At 43.8% G+C, this 19,692-nt stretch overlaps 2 protein-coding genes across 2 annotated transcripts in view; both read left to right on the top strand.

Annotated features, from left to right (window-relative positions):
- Positions 1-10,644, top strand: part of LOC144670280 (histone H2B 1.1-like) — a 495,251-nt gene extending 484,607 nt beyond the window's left edge. The window contains exon 2 of the mRNA XM_078532768.1: positions 10,563-10,644. The gene's annotated coding sequence lies outside the window, so the exon portion shown is untranslated. The remainder of the gene's footprint in view (positions 1-10,562) is intronic.
- On the top strand, positions 812-10,488 carry LOC144670375 (histone H2B-like). The gene is made up of 4 exons (XM_078532855.1): positions 812-866; positions 1,283-1,351; positions 9,727-9,828; positions 10,143-10,488. The coding sequence occupies exons 1-4, from the start codon at positions 812-814 to the stop codon at positions 10,478-10,480; spliced, it is 564 nt and encodes a 187-aa protein (XP_078388981.1). The 3' UTR covers positions 10,481-10,488.
- Positions 10,645-19,692: the final 9,048 nt, after the last annotated feature.

The raw sequence follows: 19,692 nt of genomic DNA, 5'->3' as shown, positions 1-19,692 counted from the left end.
CCCCTAGATTGCCCCTAATAATTACTGTATCCCTTTATTTCCCCCTAACATCCCCGTTAGCACATCATTTAGATAATATCACTACCGTCAACACCCCTTTGTCCTTTTGTCTCTGACGTCTTTGGCAATCTCTTCTTGGCCTCCACCTATCACTGGCCCCCTATCGAGCTCTACCTGCCCCACCCCCTCAACCAGCTTATATTTCAGCTCATTTCTACATTTTTTAGTTCTGATGAAGGGTCATACGGACTCGAAACGTCAACTGTATCCCTCTCCGCAGATGCTGTCAGACCTGCTGAGTTTTTCCAGGTATTTTTGTTTTTGTTCTAGATTTCCAGCATCCGCAGTATTTTGCTTTTATCAGAAATGTTTATTGTTGCTTTGTGGAGAGAAAGCAGCAATGATTTTCAATAACAGCTTCTTGCCATTCTGTCTCCCTCCTCCCAGGAGGCTGCTGTTTGTTCCCTTCCCCCGGGAGCGGGATCTCTCCATTGGCGGCTGTTTGAAACCATCTTCTTCCAGTCCCAGGCAGAGCTGGGGGAGAGCAGCACATCACTGCCTTTAACAAACACTTGGATCTGCACTGAGCTGCTGGGACTGACAGAACTCACGGAGCAAGAGCTGGAAAGTGACGTGAGGCTGGATCAAACTATTTGGGGGCCGGTGTCGACACGATGGGCCGAATGTCCTCGTTCTGTGCCGGATATGTTCAATATTTGTGTTTCCGGAATGTGTGCAGCATTCTGCGCATGCGCGCTGCCTTCCCCAGCACTGCCTGTGAGTGGTAGAAGATGGTTTCAAACTGCCGCTAATGCAGAGACACATTTTAAACAGCGGCTGTTTGCTTTCGCTTGAACGGTTAGTCCATGGGAGCGGCAAATAGAAATCTGACCTACACAATAGTCCCTGCTCCGTCACTCAGTCCCACTCCTGGAGCAGTGGATTGTTTCTGGATGGCAGGAAATTGTTGTAACAGGAACAAAGTCCCTGGTGTTTAGCAGCTGAGTGCTGCAGGACTGCAGTGGATTCAGACACTGACCCTGTTTGTCTTACCATTTTTTATTCATTCACGGGATGTTGGCTTCACTGGCTGGGCCAGCATTTATTGCCCATCCCGAGTTGCCTTTGGGAAGGTGGTGGTGAGCTGCCTTCTTGAACCTCTGACTTTGCGGTTGTTCGGAATGATTATTAATTTAATAATTGTTTTGGTTTCTTTGTATCTTCTACTTCACCTCTTCTTAAGTTATAATTAACAATGTTTTTCCTTCTGATATGCAAATACTTGAAAGCAGCAGAATAAATGTTGTGATTCTACAACACAAGGGGAAGTGCAGTCAGCTCCTCACACACAGTAAGTACAGTGTCACTCACAGGGAGCAGAGGTGGCCAAGAGGTTAACTTGGTGGAGTTCTGATCCATTGTACTTTGCAAGCACAGGCACCAAGTCCAATTTTAGTTTATGGTTCACTAGGCTGGTTGGTGAAGGTTTAATCTAAATTGGCAGAGGTTGGTCACCATCTTACAGAAGTACCAGAAAGAACTAAGGACAGACAGGAGGGAGAGTGATGGATAATACTGGAGAAGGAAGCGATGCCATATTAGATAGAGGCAGATTAAGAAGCACTATGAGGAATGCAAAGACCAGTTTACAATGCATGTATGTAAACACACAGTGTGATAAATGAGGTTGATGAGCTTGAAGGACAAATGGCAATGTGGGAATATGATGTAGTGGCAATGAAGGAAACGTGGTTTAAAAAGAGGGAGGACTGGGTGCTGAATATTTACAAATATGGTTTTCAGAAAAAGATCGAGAAGGAAAAAGTGGAGGTGATGGTGGCAGCATTGATCAGGGAATCAGTCTTAGCTGCAATTACATTATTACCAGATAAAACTGAAAGATACAAACTCAGATTCTAGTTTGAAACTCACCCAAATTATTAAACTAAGGGATACTGTATCAAAATGATTAGTACAAATTGAGATACAAATCACAGAGCAATCTGAAAAATCCACACTGTATCAGACTGATAGATGTTGTATTAATTCTATCATTGCAAATTGAGCTCAACAGCCAAGTTTAAAATTCTCACTCAGAAACAGATTGAATGACACAGCGTTAATTTGATTAGTATAAACTGAGTTACACTTGCATAACAATGGAGTTTCACATACAAGAATTACACAAAATGGGATTTCATTTGAGGCCAAACTTGCAAATATTCCATTAAACCAACAACATCAATTGCTTATTCCTGTACTGACATTTCAACATGGAATGAATCTAGATTGGTAAACAGTCCATGAAACTGAAGGTTATGTAATGAATCCCACACTGTCACAGAGCAGCAGAGACTGACAGATTCAGAATCATTATTGAGCACATGTCCATTACCAGACACTGACAAATGCAGTCTGTTACTACACTCACTCACAATACCTGAGCCTGAATGACACCAATCAATCTGACACACACATATGGTACCAAGGAAAGTCAGAAATAATCACAAATTCACAATTAAAGGATGCTACTTACAGACTGATTCTCAGATTTGCATACAGGACTACTGAACTATATTAACATAATCTAAATAATCCCACATTCAGACCCAGCAGCACTCCTGACAGAAACATAACAAATTCCATATTCACCTGCAGCACCAGAGTTTGACAGAAGGATAATCAACATAATTAAGCACACCTAAACTTGCACGCACATGCACACACACACAGTATTACTGTCACAGCACACATTGAGGTTCAGCCCTTTGCGTCTACATCAGGCTTCAAATGAGTGATACATCTAGTGTCATTCCCCACCTTCTGCCCACAACCCTGCACATTCTTCCTTTTCAGATAATAATCCAATTCTCTCCTGTCTACCTTGATTACATCTGCCTCTAGCAGTGTCAGGACCCACTTCTGAGATCTTAACCACTCACTGCATGAAAAAGTTTCTCCAAAAAGTATCCATCGCTTCTGTCAATTACCTTAAATTTGTGCCCTCTGGTCTTTGACCCATCCAGTAGTTGGCACAGTTTTTCTCAATCTGGTGTGTCCAGACTCATCATAATTTTGAATACCTCTATCCTCTCCTCTCAACCTTCACTCCTCTGAGGAAAATGGCCACTACTTCACCAACTAAGTAACTGAAATTCCTTATTCTTCACAATGTGACTCACTTACAGATGCTAAGTGCTACATATAATCATGCGCAGGGCCCTTTTATCTATTGGCAAAAGGAACATGTCCAGGCATTGTGCCTATGTTGAATTAAACAAAAACATGCAGGGCAATAGTCCCCTGGTGAATTCTTCATGACAACACCTCGAACAATTGGAGTCAACTTGCCAACCAATCAGCACCCCTTTTCTCATGCAGTATAACTTCTTCATCTTTTGACTTATTTTAACTCTTTTCATCAAAGATTGAGAGCAACAGAATAAACTCCACATTCATAAAGAACTGGACAAGGGAAGTCCCCAACAAATCCAACACGTTTCCAGGCACTGACACATACAGAATGAAGTCCAAGGCACTCACAGCACCAGAGATACACAGAAACAGAATAAATCACACACTCACTGACAGTGCCAGAGATAGACAACTGCAGAATGAATCGCATGTCTCACACAGTGGAACTGACTGATAGGTACAGAATGAACCTCAAACAGTCCCAGAGATGTAGAGATGGAGAAAGAATCTGAAATTCACACGGTACCACAAACTTACACACACACAAAACATTCATGAACACACGTTCAGAACTTAGGTTTGATAGAGACAAATGAATCCCACAATCGTGCACAGCATCAGGAATTGAGAGTTGCAGAATGAATCTAACACTCGGACAGAGTCCAGGAGCTTGACAGAGACAAAATCAATCTTATTCTCACATATAGTATTGCCACCTGGCAGAATTAAACCAACTCTCACAAACATGCTACTGATTTACAGAATTAATCCCACTCTCAAGAACATTACCACAGACTGTCAGAATTAACCCCACATTCACATGTGGTATCAAAGACTGACAGAATGAATCCTGCTTTCACATACAGTACCACCACCGGACAGAATTAATCTCACTCTCATCTGCCGTACCACAGATAGGCAGAACTAATCTCACTCATACATACAGTACCAAACAGAATGCAGCTGATCAAGCTGGCTAAAGACTTGAGTTTGGTGAGGGGGGAGATGTAAGTGTTAATTTTGTTCTTAAATTTTGCCCTTAAAATCTAATCTAGTCTCTAATTAGGAGTAACTGGAAAGTACTGTGTAAACAGGCTAAATTCTTTCTTTCAGTTCAGACAGAGTAAACTCATTCTCAGCTGTAGGAGTTGATTAGTTAATTAGCTAACTGGTTCAATCTGGTTACTGCTGCCCCAGTTCAGCTTACTATAAATTCAGGGTTCTTTAGTGCAGCCAAGGCAAACTGAGTGCAGCTGAGCTAACTGAGTGAAGACTTGGAGCTCAGTGAGATTGGAGCTCGGTGAGATTGGAGCTCGGTGAGATTGGAGCTCGGTGAGATTGGAGCTCGGTGAAGGGTGGGGTAGGAAAACAGGTAATTGTTCCCTTCTTCTATCCTTCTCACCCCATAGGAATTGGTTCTTGCTCTAATACAGGGAAAGGAGCTAGCTGTTTGCTGAATATCCAGTAAGTGTGTAAGGTTGATTCTATCCCTAAGGTTTAAAATAGTACACAAATTTGTGGTATAGAAAATAAAGTATATAAGAAAGTAACATAAATAACTGAATAACATAAATAAGTAATTATTTAAAACACATTAAGGATGGCATGATAGGTGACGTGTCCAAGCTGCAGCATGTGAGAACTCCTGGATAACATTGTGATCCAGACGAAATGTCTACAGTAAATGTTCGCGGCTGGAGGAAATTCAACTCAGATTCATTGAGCTGCAGACTCTGTGACACATCAGCGAGAGGGGAAGTTTCCTTGATGCTTTATATCAGGAGGCAGTCACACATCTTAGAGTAGGGTCTTCGGATATGGTCAGCGACAGGAGGGTGTGACTGCGAATGAGGCAGGTAATGGGACCCAGAGGGCAGGAGTGTGAGCCTCTGCAATGGTCCAATAGGTTTGATGTTCTCCCAGCTTGTTTGGATGAGGGCAGTGGCTGCAGATTAGATGAGCAAACTGACCATGGCACCGTGGTACAGGAAGCCATTCAAGTTGGGGGAACATTAAAAGGAATGTAGTGGTAGTATGGGGCAGTATATTGAGTGGGAATGGCACTGTTCTCTGTAGCAAAGAGCGAGAGTCCAGACGGCTCTGTTTCCTGACTGGTGCCAGGGTTTGGGACATCCGTTCAGGGCTGGAAAGCAACTTGCAGTGGGAGGCGGAGGATCCAGTGATCATGGTCCATGTAGGGATCAACAACATGGGCAGGATGAGGAAGGAGGCTCTGCATAGTCAGTATGAGGAGCTAGGCACAAAATTAAGCAGCAGAACCTCAAAGGATTATTACCTGAGCCATGTTCAAACTGGTATAGGACAAATAAGATTAGAGAAATGAATGCAAGCCTCAAAGACTGGTGTGGGAGAAGTGGGTTCCAGTTTATGGGCCACTGGCACCAGTTTTGGGTGTTCTTTCAGATTTTTCTGTACCGTTGTGGTCTGCACCTGAACTGTGCTGGGGCTGGTGTCCTCACAAGCTGCATAACTAGGGAAGTAGAGAGGGTTTAAAACTGAATAGTGGAAAGGATCACATTTTCAAAAAGTAGAGACAAGGCAAGAAAGAAAGGTATTAATATGAGAAGTGGTAAACCGACCATGACAGGAAAGGAGAAATAGCATAAATCTAAGGGTAAATCAGCAGATAAGCCTTGTAGCTACAGAAATAATAAAAGGACAAAACTAAAGGTTCTGTTTTCAAACACATGTAGCACTTGAAACGTAACAAATTAACTGATAATATAAATAAATAAGAATGATCTGATAGCCATCAGAGAGGCACGGCTACAGGGTGACATAGTTTGGGACCTGAATATTGAAGGGTGTGTGATATTTAGGAATGAAATATGTCAGGAAAAGGTGTAGGGGTGGCTCTGTTAATTAATGATGGTATTAGCACATTAGAGAGGGATGACCTAAATTCAGAAATCCAGGATGATTAAGGTTTGGGTTGAGACGTGAAATGACAAAGGCAAGAAGTCACTTGTGGGACGGGTGACTATTTACCTGCACGGTAGAACAGAGTATAAAAGAAGAGATCATGGGAGCTTGTCAGACAGGTACAGCAATAATGATGGGGGATTTCAATCTACATATCCACTGGGAAAATCAGATGGACAAACGTAACGTAGATGAGGAGTTCATAGAGTGTTTTTGGGATTCTTTCTTAAAACAGCACATTCTGGAGCCAACCAGAGAGCAGGGTATTCAAGACCTGGTATTGAGTAACGAGACAGGATTAAATAAGAGCCTCATAGTGAAGGTACCTCTAGGTAACAGCGTTCATAATATGATTGAATTTTACACTCATTTTGGATGGAGAAATGAGTGCATCCATGACGAGTATTTTCAACTTAAATGAGGGCATGAAAGCAAAGTGAGCTAAAGTGAACCTCACCCCCACATTCCTGTCTGCCCCCGATAGCCTTTCACCCCCTTGATAACTGACAATCCATACAGCTCTACCGTTAAAATATTCAAAGACTGCGTCCACTGCCTTTTGAGGAAGAGAGTTCCAAGAATCACTGCGCTCAGAGAAATAAATGCTCCTCATCAATGTCTTAAATGTGTGACCCCTTATTTTTAAACAATGACCCCCTAGTTCTAGCTTCTCCCACAAGAGGAAACATCATCTCCACATTCAACCTGTTAAGACTCTTCAGGGTCTTAAAGGTTTCAATCTAATCCCCTCTTACTCTTCTAAATTCCAGTCACAAAGATAGGCTAACCCGTCTAATCTTTCTTCATAAGACAACCGGCCCATTCCTGGTTTTAGTCTAATAAATATTCCCTGAACTGCTTAGAACACATTTAAATGTTTCCTTTAAATAAAGAGACCAATACTGTACACAGGACTCCAGATGTGGTCTCACCAGTGCCCTGTATAACTGATGTAGAACCTCCCTCTTTTTGAAATCAATTCCCCTCACAATAAATGTTAACATTCTGTTAGTTCTCCTAATTAACTACTGTACATGCATTCTAACCTTTTGTGATTTATGCTCTAGCACACCCAAATCCCTCTGAATCGCAGAGCTCTGCAATATCTCACCATTTAGGTAAGGAGCTTCATTTTTATTCTTCCTGCCAAAATGAACAATTTCACATTTCCCCACGTTATACTCCATTTGCCAGAGCTTTGCCCACTCAAACATTCTATGTCCCTTTGTAGCCTCTTTAAGTCCTCTTCACAATTTACTTTCTACCTATCGTTGTGCCATCATTAAATTTAGTAACCATTCCTTCAGTCCCTTCATCGAGTCATTTATATACATTATAAAAAGTTGAGGGCCCAGCAATGATTTGATGGCCGGCACGGGCAAGATGGGCTGAAGAGCCTGTTTCTGTGCTAGTTAACTCAATGACACTGATCCCTCTGGCACACTACTCACCATATCCTGCCAACCAAAAAAGGACCCATTTATGTCAACTCTCTGCTTCTTATCAGCTCACCAATCTTCCATCCATGCCAATATGTTAGCCCCTACACTGTGGTCTTTTTATTTTCCACAATTACCTTTGATGTGGAGCTTTAGCAAATGCCTTCTGGAAATCTAAGTACAGTGCATCCACCGGTTCCCCTTTATCCACTGCACATGTGACTCCATCAAAGAACTCCAATAAATTGGTGAAATATGATTTTCCTATCACAAAGCCATGTTGACTCTGCCAGATTGCCTTGAATTTTTCTAAGTGCCCTGCTATCTTTAATAATAGCTTGTAACATTTTGCCTATGACAGATGTTCGGCTAACTGGCCTTTAGCTTTCTAATTTCTGTCTCCCTCCCTTTTTTAATGAAGGAGTTACGTTCGCTATTTTCCAATCTAATTGAACCTTCCCCATATCTGGGGAATTTTGAAAATTAAAACAAACGCACCAACAATCTCACTAGCCACTTCTTTCAAGAATTTGGGGTGAAATCCATCCAGACCTGGGGATTTCACAGCCCGACGCCCCAACAATTTTCTCAATACCACTTCCATGGTGATTGTAATTTTCCACGAGTTCCTCCCTCTCTTCCATTTCCTGATTTACAGCTTTTTCCAGGGTATTACTTGTGTCATCTATGGTGAAGACTGAAGCACGATACCTGTTTAGTTCATCCGCCATCTCCCTATTTTGCATTTTCAATTCCTGAAATGCTCTTACTATAGGACTAACTCATTTCTTATTTAAACATCTACATAACCTCCCTTTGGAATTGTTGCTTCTGATTGGAATGCATGTATTTTGTGTATTCTGAAATATCCCTTTAAATATCTGCCACTGCCTATCCCTCGGCCATGATCTTATTGAATGGCGGAACAGGCTCGAGCTGCTGAGGGGCCTACTCCTGCTCCTGGTTCGTATGTTCATATCTATTTTAGTACCACCGACTGAAAGAATTAATCCCACTCTCACACACAGCACCACCGAATGACTGAATTAATCCCACTCTCACATACAGCACCACCGAATGACTGAATTAATCCCACTCTCACATATAGCATCACCGAATGACTGAATTAATCCCACTCTCACAGACAGCACCACCGAATGACTGAATTAATCCCACTCTCTCACACAGCACCACCGAATGACTGAATTAATCCCACTCTCACAGACAGTATCACTGACAGAATTAATCCCACAGTCACATACAGTATCACTGACTGACTGAAGTAATCTTACATTCAGCACTGAAGACAAACAGATGCAGAATATGTTCAAAAGACTCCCAGATATTGACAATGACTCACATTCCCATTCAATACCAGAAACTGACAGATACAGACTGAATTCCACACTCACCTTGCGGATCAGCACTAATCTCACATTCAAACACAGTCCCAGGCTCTGAAAGTGAATGAAAAGTGCACACTCGGATAGTAGCACAGGCTGAAAGATATACAATCAATGCTACACTGATCTACAGTATCAGAGACTGAGAAACACGGTGTGAATCTCATTTGTAGTTCAATAAACTGACAGGTACAGAATAAATCCTGCACTCATATTTAAGCCGCAGGTGACAGATACGGAGTTCATCCAAAATTGCATATATTCCCAAATTGAGAATGGATCCCCCGCTCACTCACATTCATCCTGAACTGACAGACGCACAATGAGTTTTAAACACTCCCAAAGACAGGTACAGAATAAATTCTACACTCTCACGACGTACCACAGCCTCAACCCACTACCACTCACACACACATACTCACACAATATCCCAGTGAGTAATTCGCACACGTTAAAAGAGTTCCAGGAGGAATCCCGCTTTTCCGTTCAGTCCCTCTGTGGAGAAGGGCCCCTCGCACGAACAACCAGACGACAATTCCCGGTGTATCTTCACAAACTGGGACTGGAGAGAATCCTGATAAAATTTATTTCCTGATTGTAGTAAAAGGGATAATGATTGGTGGAGAAGTCGAAATTTGATTGGTGTCTTTAAATATGCAATCAGAGAAAAGTACAAAATAAGTGGCTGTTGTATTTTTTTAAATGTCCAATCAGAATCATTGTTTCCCCATTCCTCATTAGCATAGGTCTGTCAGACTGTCTATTTAATTGGCGCTCGGAAGGGGTTTGTTTTATTCTGTGTTTGAAAGTGACGATGGTTGATGAGAAGAAACCCCCCAAGAAGGGGGGTTTGTGGTAACTGAAACTCTTTCGAGTTACCAACAGTCACAGATTGCAACTTCTTTCGAGTACTATCACAGTTTTTGGTTTTTCCAGGAGTGGGACATGAACCCACAACCCTCTGATTCAAAGGCGAGGGTGCTATGAACTGAGCCACAGCTGACAGCATTTAGCTGTGGCTCAGTCCATAGCACCCTCGCCTTTGAATCAGAGGGTTGTGGGTTCATGTCCCACTCCCGGAAACCGAGAGCTGTGATTGTATTCGAAAAGAGTTGCAATCTGTGACTGTTGATAACTCGGAAGAAACCCCCCAAGAAGGGAGCCAAGAAAGCCTTAAAGAAACCGGTAGCGAAGGGCGGCAAGAAGCGGCGAAAGTCGAGGAAGGAGAGTTACGCCATCTACATCTACAAAGTGATGAAGCAGGTTCACCCCGACACCGGCATCTCCTCCAAGGCCATGAGCATCATGAACTCGTTCGTGAGCGATATTTTCGAGCGCATCGCGGGTGAGGCTTCCCGCCTGGCCCATTACAACAAGCGCAGCACCATCAGCTCCCGGGAGATCCAGACCGCCGTGCGCCTGCTGCTGCCCGGGGAACTGGCCAAGCACGCCGTGTCGGAAGGGACAAAGGCGGTGACCAAGTACACCAGCTCCAAGTAAAACCCCAGAACTGATTCAAAACACAACGGCTCTTTTAAGAGCCACCCACAATCACTCTGAAAAAGCTATATCATTACATTACTTCTAAATTTATGTTTTAGCTATGAAGCATTTCGAATTGTGAAATTGTTATTTTGATCACGTTTCAATCAGAGATTCTCGGTAATGTAGTTTTAAAACAAAAACAGAATTACCTGGAAAAACTCAGCAGGTCTGTCAGCATCGGTGGAGAAGAAATCAGTTAAAGTTTCGAGTCTTCGGCAGAACTGAACACACTCGACCTCTCCCTCACGTGAATGTAGATTTAATTCTCGTTCAATTGTTGGGTCTCGTTAATGATGCCCCATAAATTAATGACTTGCCGCTCACCCTCTGCGCTTTGTTTTAAGACGCGTCATATTCGACCCCTTTCCCTGGTTTTGGAGAGAGAGCGAATAGAACGTAAATGATTCAGTTTCCAATTTGGTTCAAGTTTGGCCTCCATAATCGATCAGTTCATTTCCTGTAAGCACCGGTTGTGTAGCAACCTTCAGTCTAAACACTGGCAAATTTACTCCAAGTATGTTCAATTTTGGCTGTCACAAATATCTACAATATACCGTCTATCAGCAGAACGATGTAAATGGCACTTTCAGCCGGCTGCTTAGTAGGTTTCATGACGGATCGAGATTATCTCGAATTGATGCCGGATTCTTAAAGCGGATCTGGAATTTAGGATAAAATGTGAAATAGTCCCATCAGGGAAGGACATTTGTAAAACTTTGTCATCAGACCGTGTTCACTATTAACTGGATTTTCTATATGAAATGTATTTCTTGTTTTATAAATATATCGGAGGTAATTTCGATGTCGAATAAAAAACAAACATTCCATAAGTTTGCGCCGTTATTTTCGACTTGTTTTCAGATACACATAAACCCAGACAGAAAATCAAAAACTGAAATATACAAAAAAATGTAGTCCAGGGAAAGAGAGAGAGAGAGAGATGAAGTGAATATAACATTCGAATACTAAATACTGAATAACCATTTCCAATTAGTACTCGAAACGTCAACTTTGTTCCTCGCCGCAGATGAATTTTTCCAGGTATTTTTGTTTCAGATTTCCAGGATCACCAGTATTTTGCTTTTATCCAATTAGTACTATGTTCGTCCGTTTTTTTTTGGCTTTTTTTTTACAAATTTGGCGGGCTTTTAAAATTTGAAAGAAAAATCAGTTGGAATCTCAAAATTTGGCGCCGTAATTTTCCGCCCTCATCCGTAGAGTCTCCGGATTGGTGAGTTCAGTAGATATCTGATTGGTGATGTGAACAACATTATGAGATGCAGCAACAAAGTGACCAATCAGCAATGCCCGCAGCACCATTCCTCCCGAAGCTATAAGAGAAGCGAATGCGAGCGCATTTCCTCATTCTTTGTGAAAGTATTTGTGAGATTGTGAAATGTCTGGAAGAGGAAAGACCGGCGGTAAAGCTCGCTCCAAGGCCAGATCTCGCTCCTCCCGGGCTGGACTGCAGTTCCCGGTGGGCCGTGTTCACAGGCTCCTGAGAAAGGGCAACTATGCTGAGCGTGTGGGTGCCGGAGCCCCGGTCTATCTGGCTGCTGTGCTCGAGTATCTGACGGCTGAAATCCTCGAGCTGGCCGGTAACGCGGCCCGGGACAACAAGAAGACCCGCATCATCCCCAGACACCTGCAGCTGGCCGTCCGCAACGACGAGGAGCTCAACAGGCTGCTGGGAGGGGTGACCATCGCTCAGGGCGGGGTGCTGCCTAATATCCAGGCCGTGCTGCTGCCCAAGAAAACCAGCGCCGCTGCGGGCTCGAAGACCAAGTGAAGCGGCCATTCCTTAATCCAATAACCCAAAGGCTCTTTTCAGAGCCACTCACAGGATCATTGAAAGGGCTGCTCACTGTGTGAACTCATTTCATTCTGGCTCTGATGAAGCGTAATGCCGATTCGGGACGGTAACTCTGTCCCCACACAGATGCTGCCAGACCTGGGGGCGGGGGGAAGCTTTAGGTCATAACACTCATTTGGAGAGCAAATGCAGACACGAAAGGAATGAATGGCCTCCTGTGCTATGCAAATTCTTTTATATTCTATGGTATATATGTGCACCGGAGGGATACACGTTTGTTGCTCAGGGCGTTGCCTTTATTGGGCACTGACTTGTAACCCGCAGCTCACCCTTTTCCCGGGATAGTTGTCTGCTCGCAGTATTTAATACATTATCAGCGCCGCCATTTATTGTAAGTATCCTAGAGCACTAAGGTGACCGCAGTGCCAATTTTCTGTTGAAATTAAGACACCATCTGCGCTACAATTTACAACTGCATCGTCTGTGATTGTCAATCCCACAAAATAGATTTGTAGAGAACAAAAAATAAACTGTTGCAACTTAGTGAAATGTATCTAAGCAATGTCTAAGTGCTGGATTTGTAAACAGGAGATCGCAGCTCTTTCATGTGTCGATTTAGTGGCTCTTAAAAGAGCCGTTTGTTGTACTTGGTGCTGAAGCCGGGTTTTAGGCGCGTTCCCCGCGGATGCGGCGGGCCAGCTGGATGTCTTTGGGCATGATGGTGACTCGCTTGGCGTGGATGGCGCACAGGTTGGTGTCCTCAAAGAGCCCCACCAGGTAAGCCTCGCTGGCCTCCTGCAGGGCCATGACGGCCGAGCTCTGGAAGCGCAGGTCTGTCTTGAAGTCCTGAGCGATCTCTCGCACCAGGCGCTGGAAGGGCAGTTTGCGGATGAGCAGCTCGGTGGATTTCTGGTAGCGGCGGATCTCCCTCAGAGCCACAGTGCCGGGTCTGTAGCGATGAGGCTTCTTCACGCCGCCTGTTGCTGGAGCGCTCTTCCGGGCCGCTTTGGTAGCCAGCTGTTTGCGGGGAGCTTTCCCTCCGGTCGATTTGCGCGCTGTCTGCTTGGTCCTGGCCATTTTCTGAACAGATTCACCACAATGTCAGCTGCAAGAACTATTAAGACAAACTGCACTGCAACTCGCCTTTTTAAACTCTGTGAGGAACCGCCCCGAACAGTAATTGGCTGCAGCCTTACGCCCAAGCAGTTTTATCCAAAATCTAACCAATGAACTAATCCCTGGCAACTCAGGTCTCCATTGGTCGAGTTGTTTTTAATCGCTCATTTGAAAAATTCCGCCTTTATTTCCAGCTGTTTACCGCCTCGACATCAGAAGACTTTGTTCCTCCATTTTTAAAATTAAAAATTTTCACTGCAAATCATTATTTCCTAACCCGAATGAAATTCCTGTTCATTTAACCTATTCCGACAATTTTTAAACCCGGCATCATCCTGGTGAACCTCCACATTTTTGGACAGAAACACCAGTCTGTTGTGTGAACTGTGTACAGTCAGTGCTGGAGTTCGCAGGCAAAAATTGAAGGACTGTCCATTGCTCCCTCCAGCACAACCAAACCTTAAAATCGCCGCTCGCTTCGAGGTCTGGAGTGGGTAATAAAATGGAACCGGTGCTGGGGGCTTCAGACCCCTTCCCATTGCCCTCTTTCTGGGCAGATCATGACGATAATGAGCGGGGAAAGGGACCGGCTCGATTCTCCCGCTGTTCCCGGCCTGACAGATCCCATTTCCTGAAAGGAGATTGACAAATTCAGACTGTTCCTAAAATAGCGCCAAGATTTTGTGACAGGGAGTGCAATATAACAGATCATAAAGTGAGAGATTAAAAATTGTTGCCTGAAAATTAAGGTTATCTTGTATATTCCAACACTGGAATTGGCGGGCTTTTCGAATTCGAAGAAAAATAAACCAATCATAATTTTCGACCTCATCCACATGACTCTGCGATTGGTTAAGAATTAGACAAAGAAGACGGTGACCAATCAGAGCTAGAGTCCGGCTCAGACTGCGGGAATTCCAGGTCGCCGAGTGGCTGAGCTGAAACTGTTCAGTTTCCCAAACCCTGTCAGTAACTTCACGAACATACGTGGGAACATTGAGTTTCGGAGCAGGAGGAGGCCACTCAGCCCTTCGAGACTGATCCTATTCAGTGAAATCATGGATGATCTGATTGTAACCTCAACTCCACTGACGCATTGAACGGCTGGTGTCACCGAGAATAAAACATTTGGAATATGTGAAGTAGCGGAGAGGCTTTTCAGCGTCAGTGGAGAATGTGCCATCCAGGTTAATAAACAACGATTAAATCGAGTTACTTAGCACATCCCCCCGAACCCCGGAACAAATCAGGCACTAAAATAAATGAAAAATACTGCGGATGCCGGAAATCTGAATTAAGAACAGAATATGCTGGAAACCTCCGTATGTCTCACAGCTTCTGTGGATAGAAAAGAGTTAGCGTTTGTAGTCCGTTTCACTCTTCGTTAGTCCTCTTTTTTCTGTTTCAGACACTCACTAACATTCCCGATAACAGCCCATCCCAGCTCCCGTTCCCAGGTCTCTGCTCTCTCTGTGAGGTGGTGGGTGGCCCTGAAAAGAGCCTTTGTTGTGTGTCTGGTAGAAAGGGTCGAGTTGTTTAGCCGCCGAATCCATAGAGAGTGCGGCCCTGGCGTTTCAGAGCGTACACCACATCCATGGCAGTGACCGTCTTGCGCTTGGCGTGTTCAGTGTAGGTGACCGCATCCCTGATCACATTCTCCAGGAAAACCTTCAGCACCCCGCGAGTCTCCTCATAGATCAAACCCGAGATCCGCTTGACACCGCCACGGCGAGCCAGGCGGCGGATTGCTGGTTTGGTGATGCCCTGGATATTATCACGAAGCACTTTGCGGTGCCGCTTTGCTCCGCCTTTCCCAAGTCCTTTCCCTCCTTTCCCTCTGCCAGACATGATGATTCTTCACTCAGATCACTGCAGAATATGAGACACGAGCTGCTTCACGTTCCTCTTTTGAAGAGCCCACCCGGACCTGACTGAAAAAGGCGGTTTGAGAGCAGGGAGGGGAGGAGACAGAGTGAAGATTAAACAGAGAGCGGGAGGGAGGAGAGAGCCGGAGTGACAGACAGAGAGACAACAGCCCCTGATCTTTCAGCTCCTCCTCCAGTTTCTGCAACCGCCAATTTCAACCCGTTTATTACCAATGGAACCGAGACACAAACCCGGACAGACCCGGGCTTCACAGTCAGGAGTTTCCGCAAACCCGGGGCTTTGAAATATGCTCTCGTTATAATTAACACTCAGTAATATTCCGACCTAAACACAGTCTATTCTAAAACAGGAATCATCCTCAGTAACATCACCATCTTCATACACACACGGTTCCAGCATTTTACAAGCTGTCTGGGGGAATCTCGGGTTAAAATTGATGTTGTAAAGCGGCCTTTACCCACCAGTGTACCCCCGCCACACGTCCACTTGCACCCAACGCCCCTTGCCCCCCGCGCCGACACAGGTTCGGAGATTTTGTTCTCTCTGTGATGAGATTGAAATGGGGAAAATTCCCATAGATTTTAGCGTTTGAATTGTCGCCGCGGAGTTCTGCGCATGCGCAGTTTAAACCCTTCCCCGGTGTCGTCACAATGAGGATAACAGCGCATGCGCAACCCCTCCCCCAACAATGGCCGACAGCGTCATTCACTCAGTGAGCGGAATAGGGTTTAATTCAGCAGCGATCGGAGACATCACCGCCCCAGAGGGAAGTGAACAAACAGCATCTGCTTAAAGCAGCGCATCGGTTTGGAGCCGCGTCCGCAGATATGCTCAGAGATTGGCATTGAGTGTCCGGGCAGCTGAGGCGGAGGCGGCGGCTGTTTTTAATGGGCTCCCTGGAACACGAGCTGCTCCCGGAACATGGAGTGAGCGGGGGGAAGGGAGAGGCCATTCTCGAGCAGTGTCTGGACAGAGTGAGAAGAACTCGCCATTGAAGATCATTGCTGCTTTCTCTCCCCAAACCCGAGTGAAGCTTCCTGGCTTAGTTCCGGCTCCCACTGCCCCTTGTTATTGGACAGAGAATGGCGGGGGAAATAGCCGCACAGTAACAATGTTTCCAGTTACACAAAGAAGATCAATTTCAGGCACCAGGTGAGAAGTGTGAAAGAGACATTTAAAACTGTGCCTGCTTGTTTCCAGGTCCACTGTTAGTTGAAAGGGAGCAGCAAATAGAAACCTGACTCTTGCGAAAGTCACTCCTCCATCGGATAGTCTAATTCAAGGAGCAGTGCACAGGACAGGTTGTTTCTAATGTCATTAAATTGTTGTAAAACCGCTCAAAATAGCAGATGAGCAGAAACAGATTGCTCCAGTACCGTGATGGGGTCAGACACTGATATGCTGCTAGTTTTGCTTTGTTGATTGTTCATTATAATAAGTTATTTTTAAAATACATTGATCACTTTTGTATCTTCTACTTCATCTATTCTTCGGGTAATGGAGTTATGTTTTCTGTGTGTACGGAAAGAATTGAAGGAACCGGATGATTCCTCGAAACAAGGAAAAGTGTAGCGTGATGATTCCAACTCACAGTAAGTACAATATCACTCACAAAGCCCAGAGATACTGCCAGGTCTTTAGGCCAAAATATATCATATTGAGACCGACATAGACCCCAAGGTTGAGAGGCGCCCTTTCAATATAAGAGTCAAAAAGATCATTGGATGGGGAAGTTGATTCCATTTCCCTCCAACCCAGTACACCTGAGGACTAGGTACATCAATCCCAGGGCAAAAGCACAGCCACTATTTGATTTAAATACACGGAGTCACCTTGGCCAGTTATTAACTACATCAGACAACATTTACCTTAGTGTAAGATGCATGATGAATTGCTACTAAGCACCACAGAATGTAGAGTGAGCTACACATTAAATACCAGTTCCAAAATCTGACGAAGTGTTAGACTAGAATATACAATTAAAGTATGAATTCCGTTTTTTTCAAACTGCAGGAATTACATAATGGACCATGCATCAGATTGATGCGAATATTATCACTTCAATTTGTTCTCACAGATACAAATTTAATACCACTGCACAACTCACACAGAACTACTGAATGTAGCCTGTAGATCATGCCTGAGATGCAGGTTAGGTACCAATACAGAAAACTCCCACACTTGCATTCAATGGCAGAGACACATAGATCGAGAATGAACCCCACACACACATGAAAGTCTAGAAACAGACATAAGAACAACAAATTCCAAATACACATTTAATCCAGGGATTGACAAATACAGAATTAAAGTTACTTTCATTTGCATTGCCATTGAGTAAAAGATGTAGAATGTAGCCCACTGTCACATACCCTATCAGAGACTGGCAAAGGTATAATAAATTCCAGAGTCTCTTATTGTACCTGAGACTGGCGGCCAAAAATAAACACATTCACATCGAGCAGTAGAGATTGAAAAATACAGAATGAAGCTCATAATCCCATTCGGTATTGCACAGTGACAGGTAGAAATAAACCCCCCACACACACCCTTTACAAGGCAATGACTCAGAATGAAGCAGCACATTCACATACAATACCAGAAACTGACAAATATTGGATGATTCCCACCCTCAGTGTGGGCCAGATGCTGATGAAAACTGAATTAATGCACACTCACATTCAGTTTGAGAGATTGACTAATACAGAGGTATGTCCACACTCACCAGAAACTGACATACACTGCATTAATCCCACTTTATACAGAGGACCAAACCCTGAAATGTAGAAAAGAAACCCCACAGGACTACACACAGATAAAGACAATAAGGCACAGACCAAAAGCAGTCATTTAAAGTGCCACCGACTAACAGGCAGAAGACAAATCTCATTCACAGACATTAATAGATGAAGAAAAAAGTAAAATCAACATCAGTGACACAATTATTTCCAGATATGGACAGCAAAAGCCTGAGTGCCACATTCACAGATGTTACGGTTGCAATTAATCTCCCTCTCATGTAAATTACCCTGGACCTACTGATACAGAAAGAATAATAAATCCAAATGCAAGACAAGACTTGGACACATACAGATTGAATGCAACAATATTGCACTTTACAGGTAACTGAAAGGAAGCACGGAATAGAACACTTTTTTATTTCACAAGTGATATATTGAAGCAAATCGAATCCCACACTGACATAGTATCAGAGAATGACATTCATATAATTTATCCTGCACTCATACACAGTCCCACAACTGACAGATACAGAGAGAAATCAACATTTGGTTACAGGCCCAGAGACTGTTACATACAGAATGAATGAAGCACACATGTAGTCAAAGACAGATGACTGCAGAACTGACCTCAAACTCACACTCACTTCCAGATATTGGCAGCTTCCGAATGAGCTCCACATTCACTTGTAATTCTGGGGACTGACAGATGGAATGGGTCACAAAATCACATTCAGTTCCATGACTGACAGGTACATAATTCATCCCATACTCACATACAGTACCATAGACAGACAGATACACAATTACAAATTATTTTGCATTAAGACTGACAGATAGAAAGTTAAATTGATTGTCACATTCAGCACCAGAGTCTGTCAGATATGGAATATGTCCTAAATCCACATCCCAAACCAGAGGCTAACAGATGCAGAATTAAGGCCATAACAACACAGCTCCAATGAATGTCAGTTACAGAATTAACCTGACAATGGATGAGAGATGGAGAGATGCAGACTGACTCTCACACTGGCTGAGTCCCAAGGGCTGATGATCACAGAATGAATCCCACAGTCACACACAACAATGACAGACAGTGAATGTGACCACACTCACAGAGCAGAGCAAAGACTCGGCAGTACAGGTTGATATCAGCACTTGCATACAGAAACAGAGACTGACAGATACATAATAAATCCCTCACACACATGCAGTTCAGCAAGTGACAGATACAGAGAGAATCCTATAGTCTCACATGGTACAAGATTAGCAGATAGAGAATTAATTCCACCATCACATAAAAAAAATGGAGATTGACAGATACAGAACAAACCTCTCTCATGTACAAGTCACAGAATTAGAAGGTACAGCATGAATCCCAAAGTTTCATTCAGTACCAGAAATTGCTGGAAATAGAATTATCCACACATGATCTGAAATTGGCAGGCTTTTCAAATATGAAAATATAAGCCAGTCAGAACTTACAGTTTCTTCTACCTGGCTCTCTGATTAGTTGAGAATTGGATCGAGAAGGGTCTGTCCAATCAGAGCTAGAATCTGGCTACAGCCTCTCAAACCATTCATAAGAACATAAGAACAAGAAGCAGGAGTAG

This window comes from Cetorhinus maximus, chromosome 31 (assembly GCF_964194155.1).
Source record: "Cetorhinus maximus chromosome 31, sCetMax3.hap1.1, whole genome shotgun sequence".
NCBI classification, from domain to species: domain Eukaryota; kingdom Metazoa; phylum Chordata; class Chondrichthyes; order Lamniformes; family Cetorhinidae; genus Cetorhinus; species Cetorhinus maximus.
Note: the sequence above shows the minus strand (reverse complement) of the source record. Positions and strands in the feature narration are given on the sequence as shown.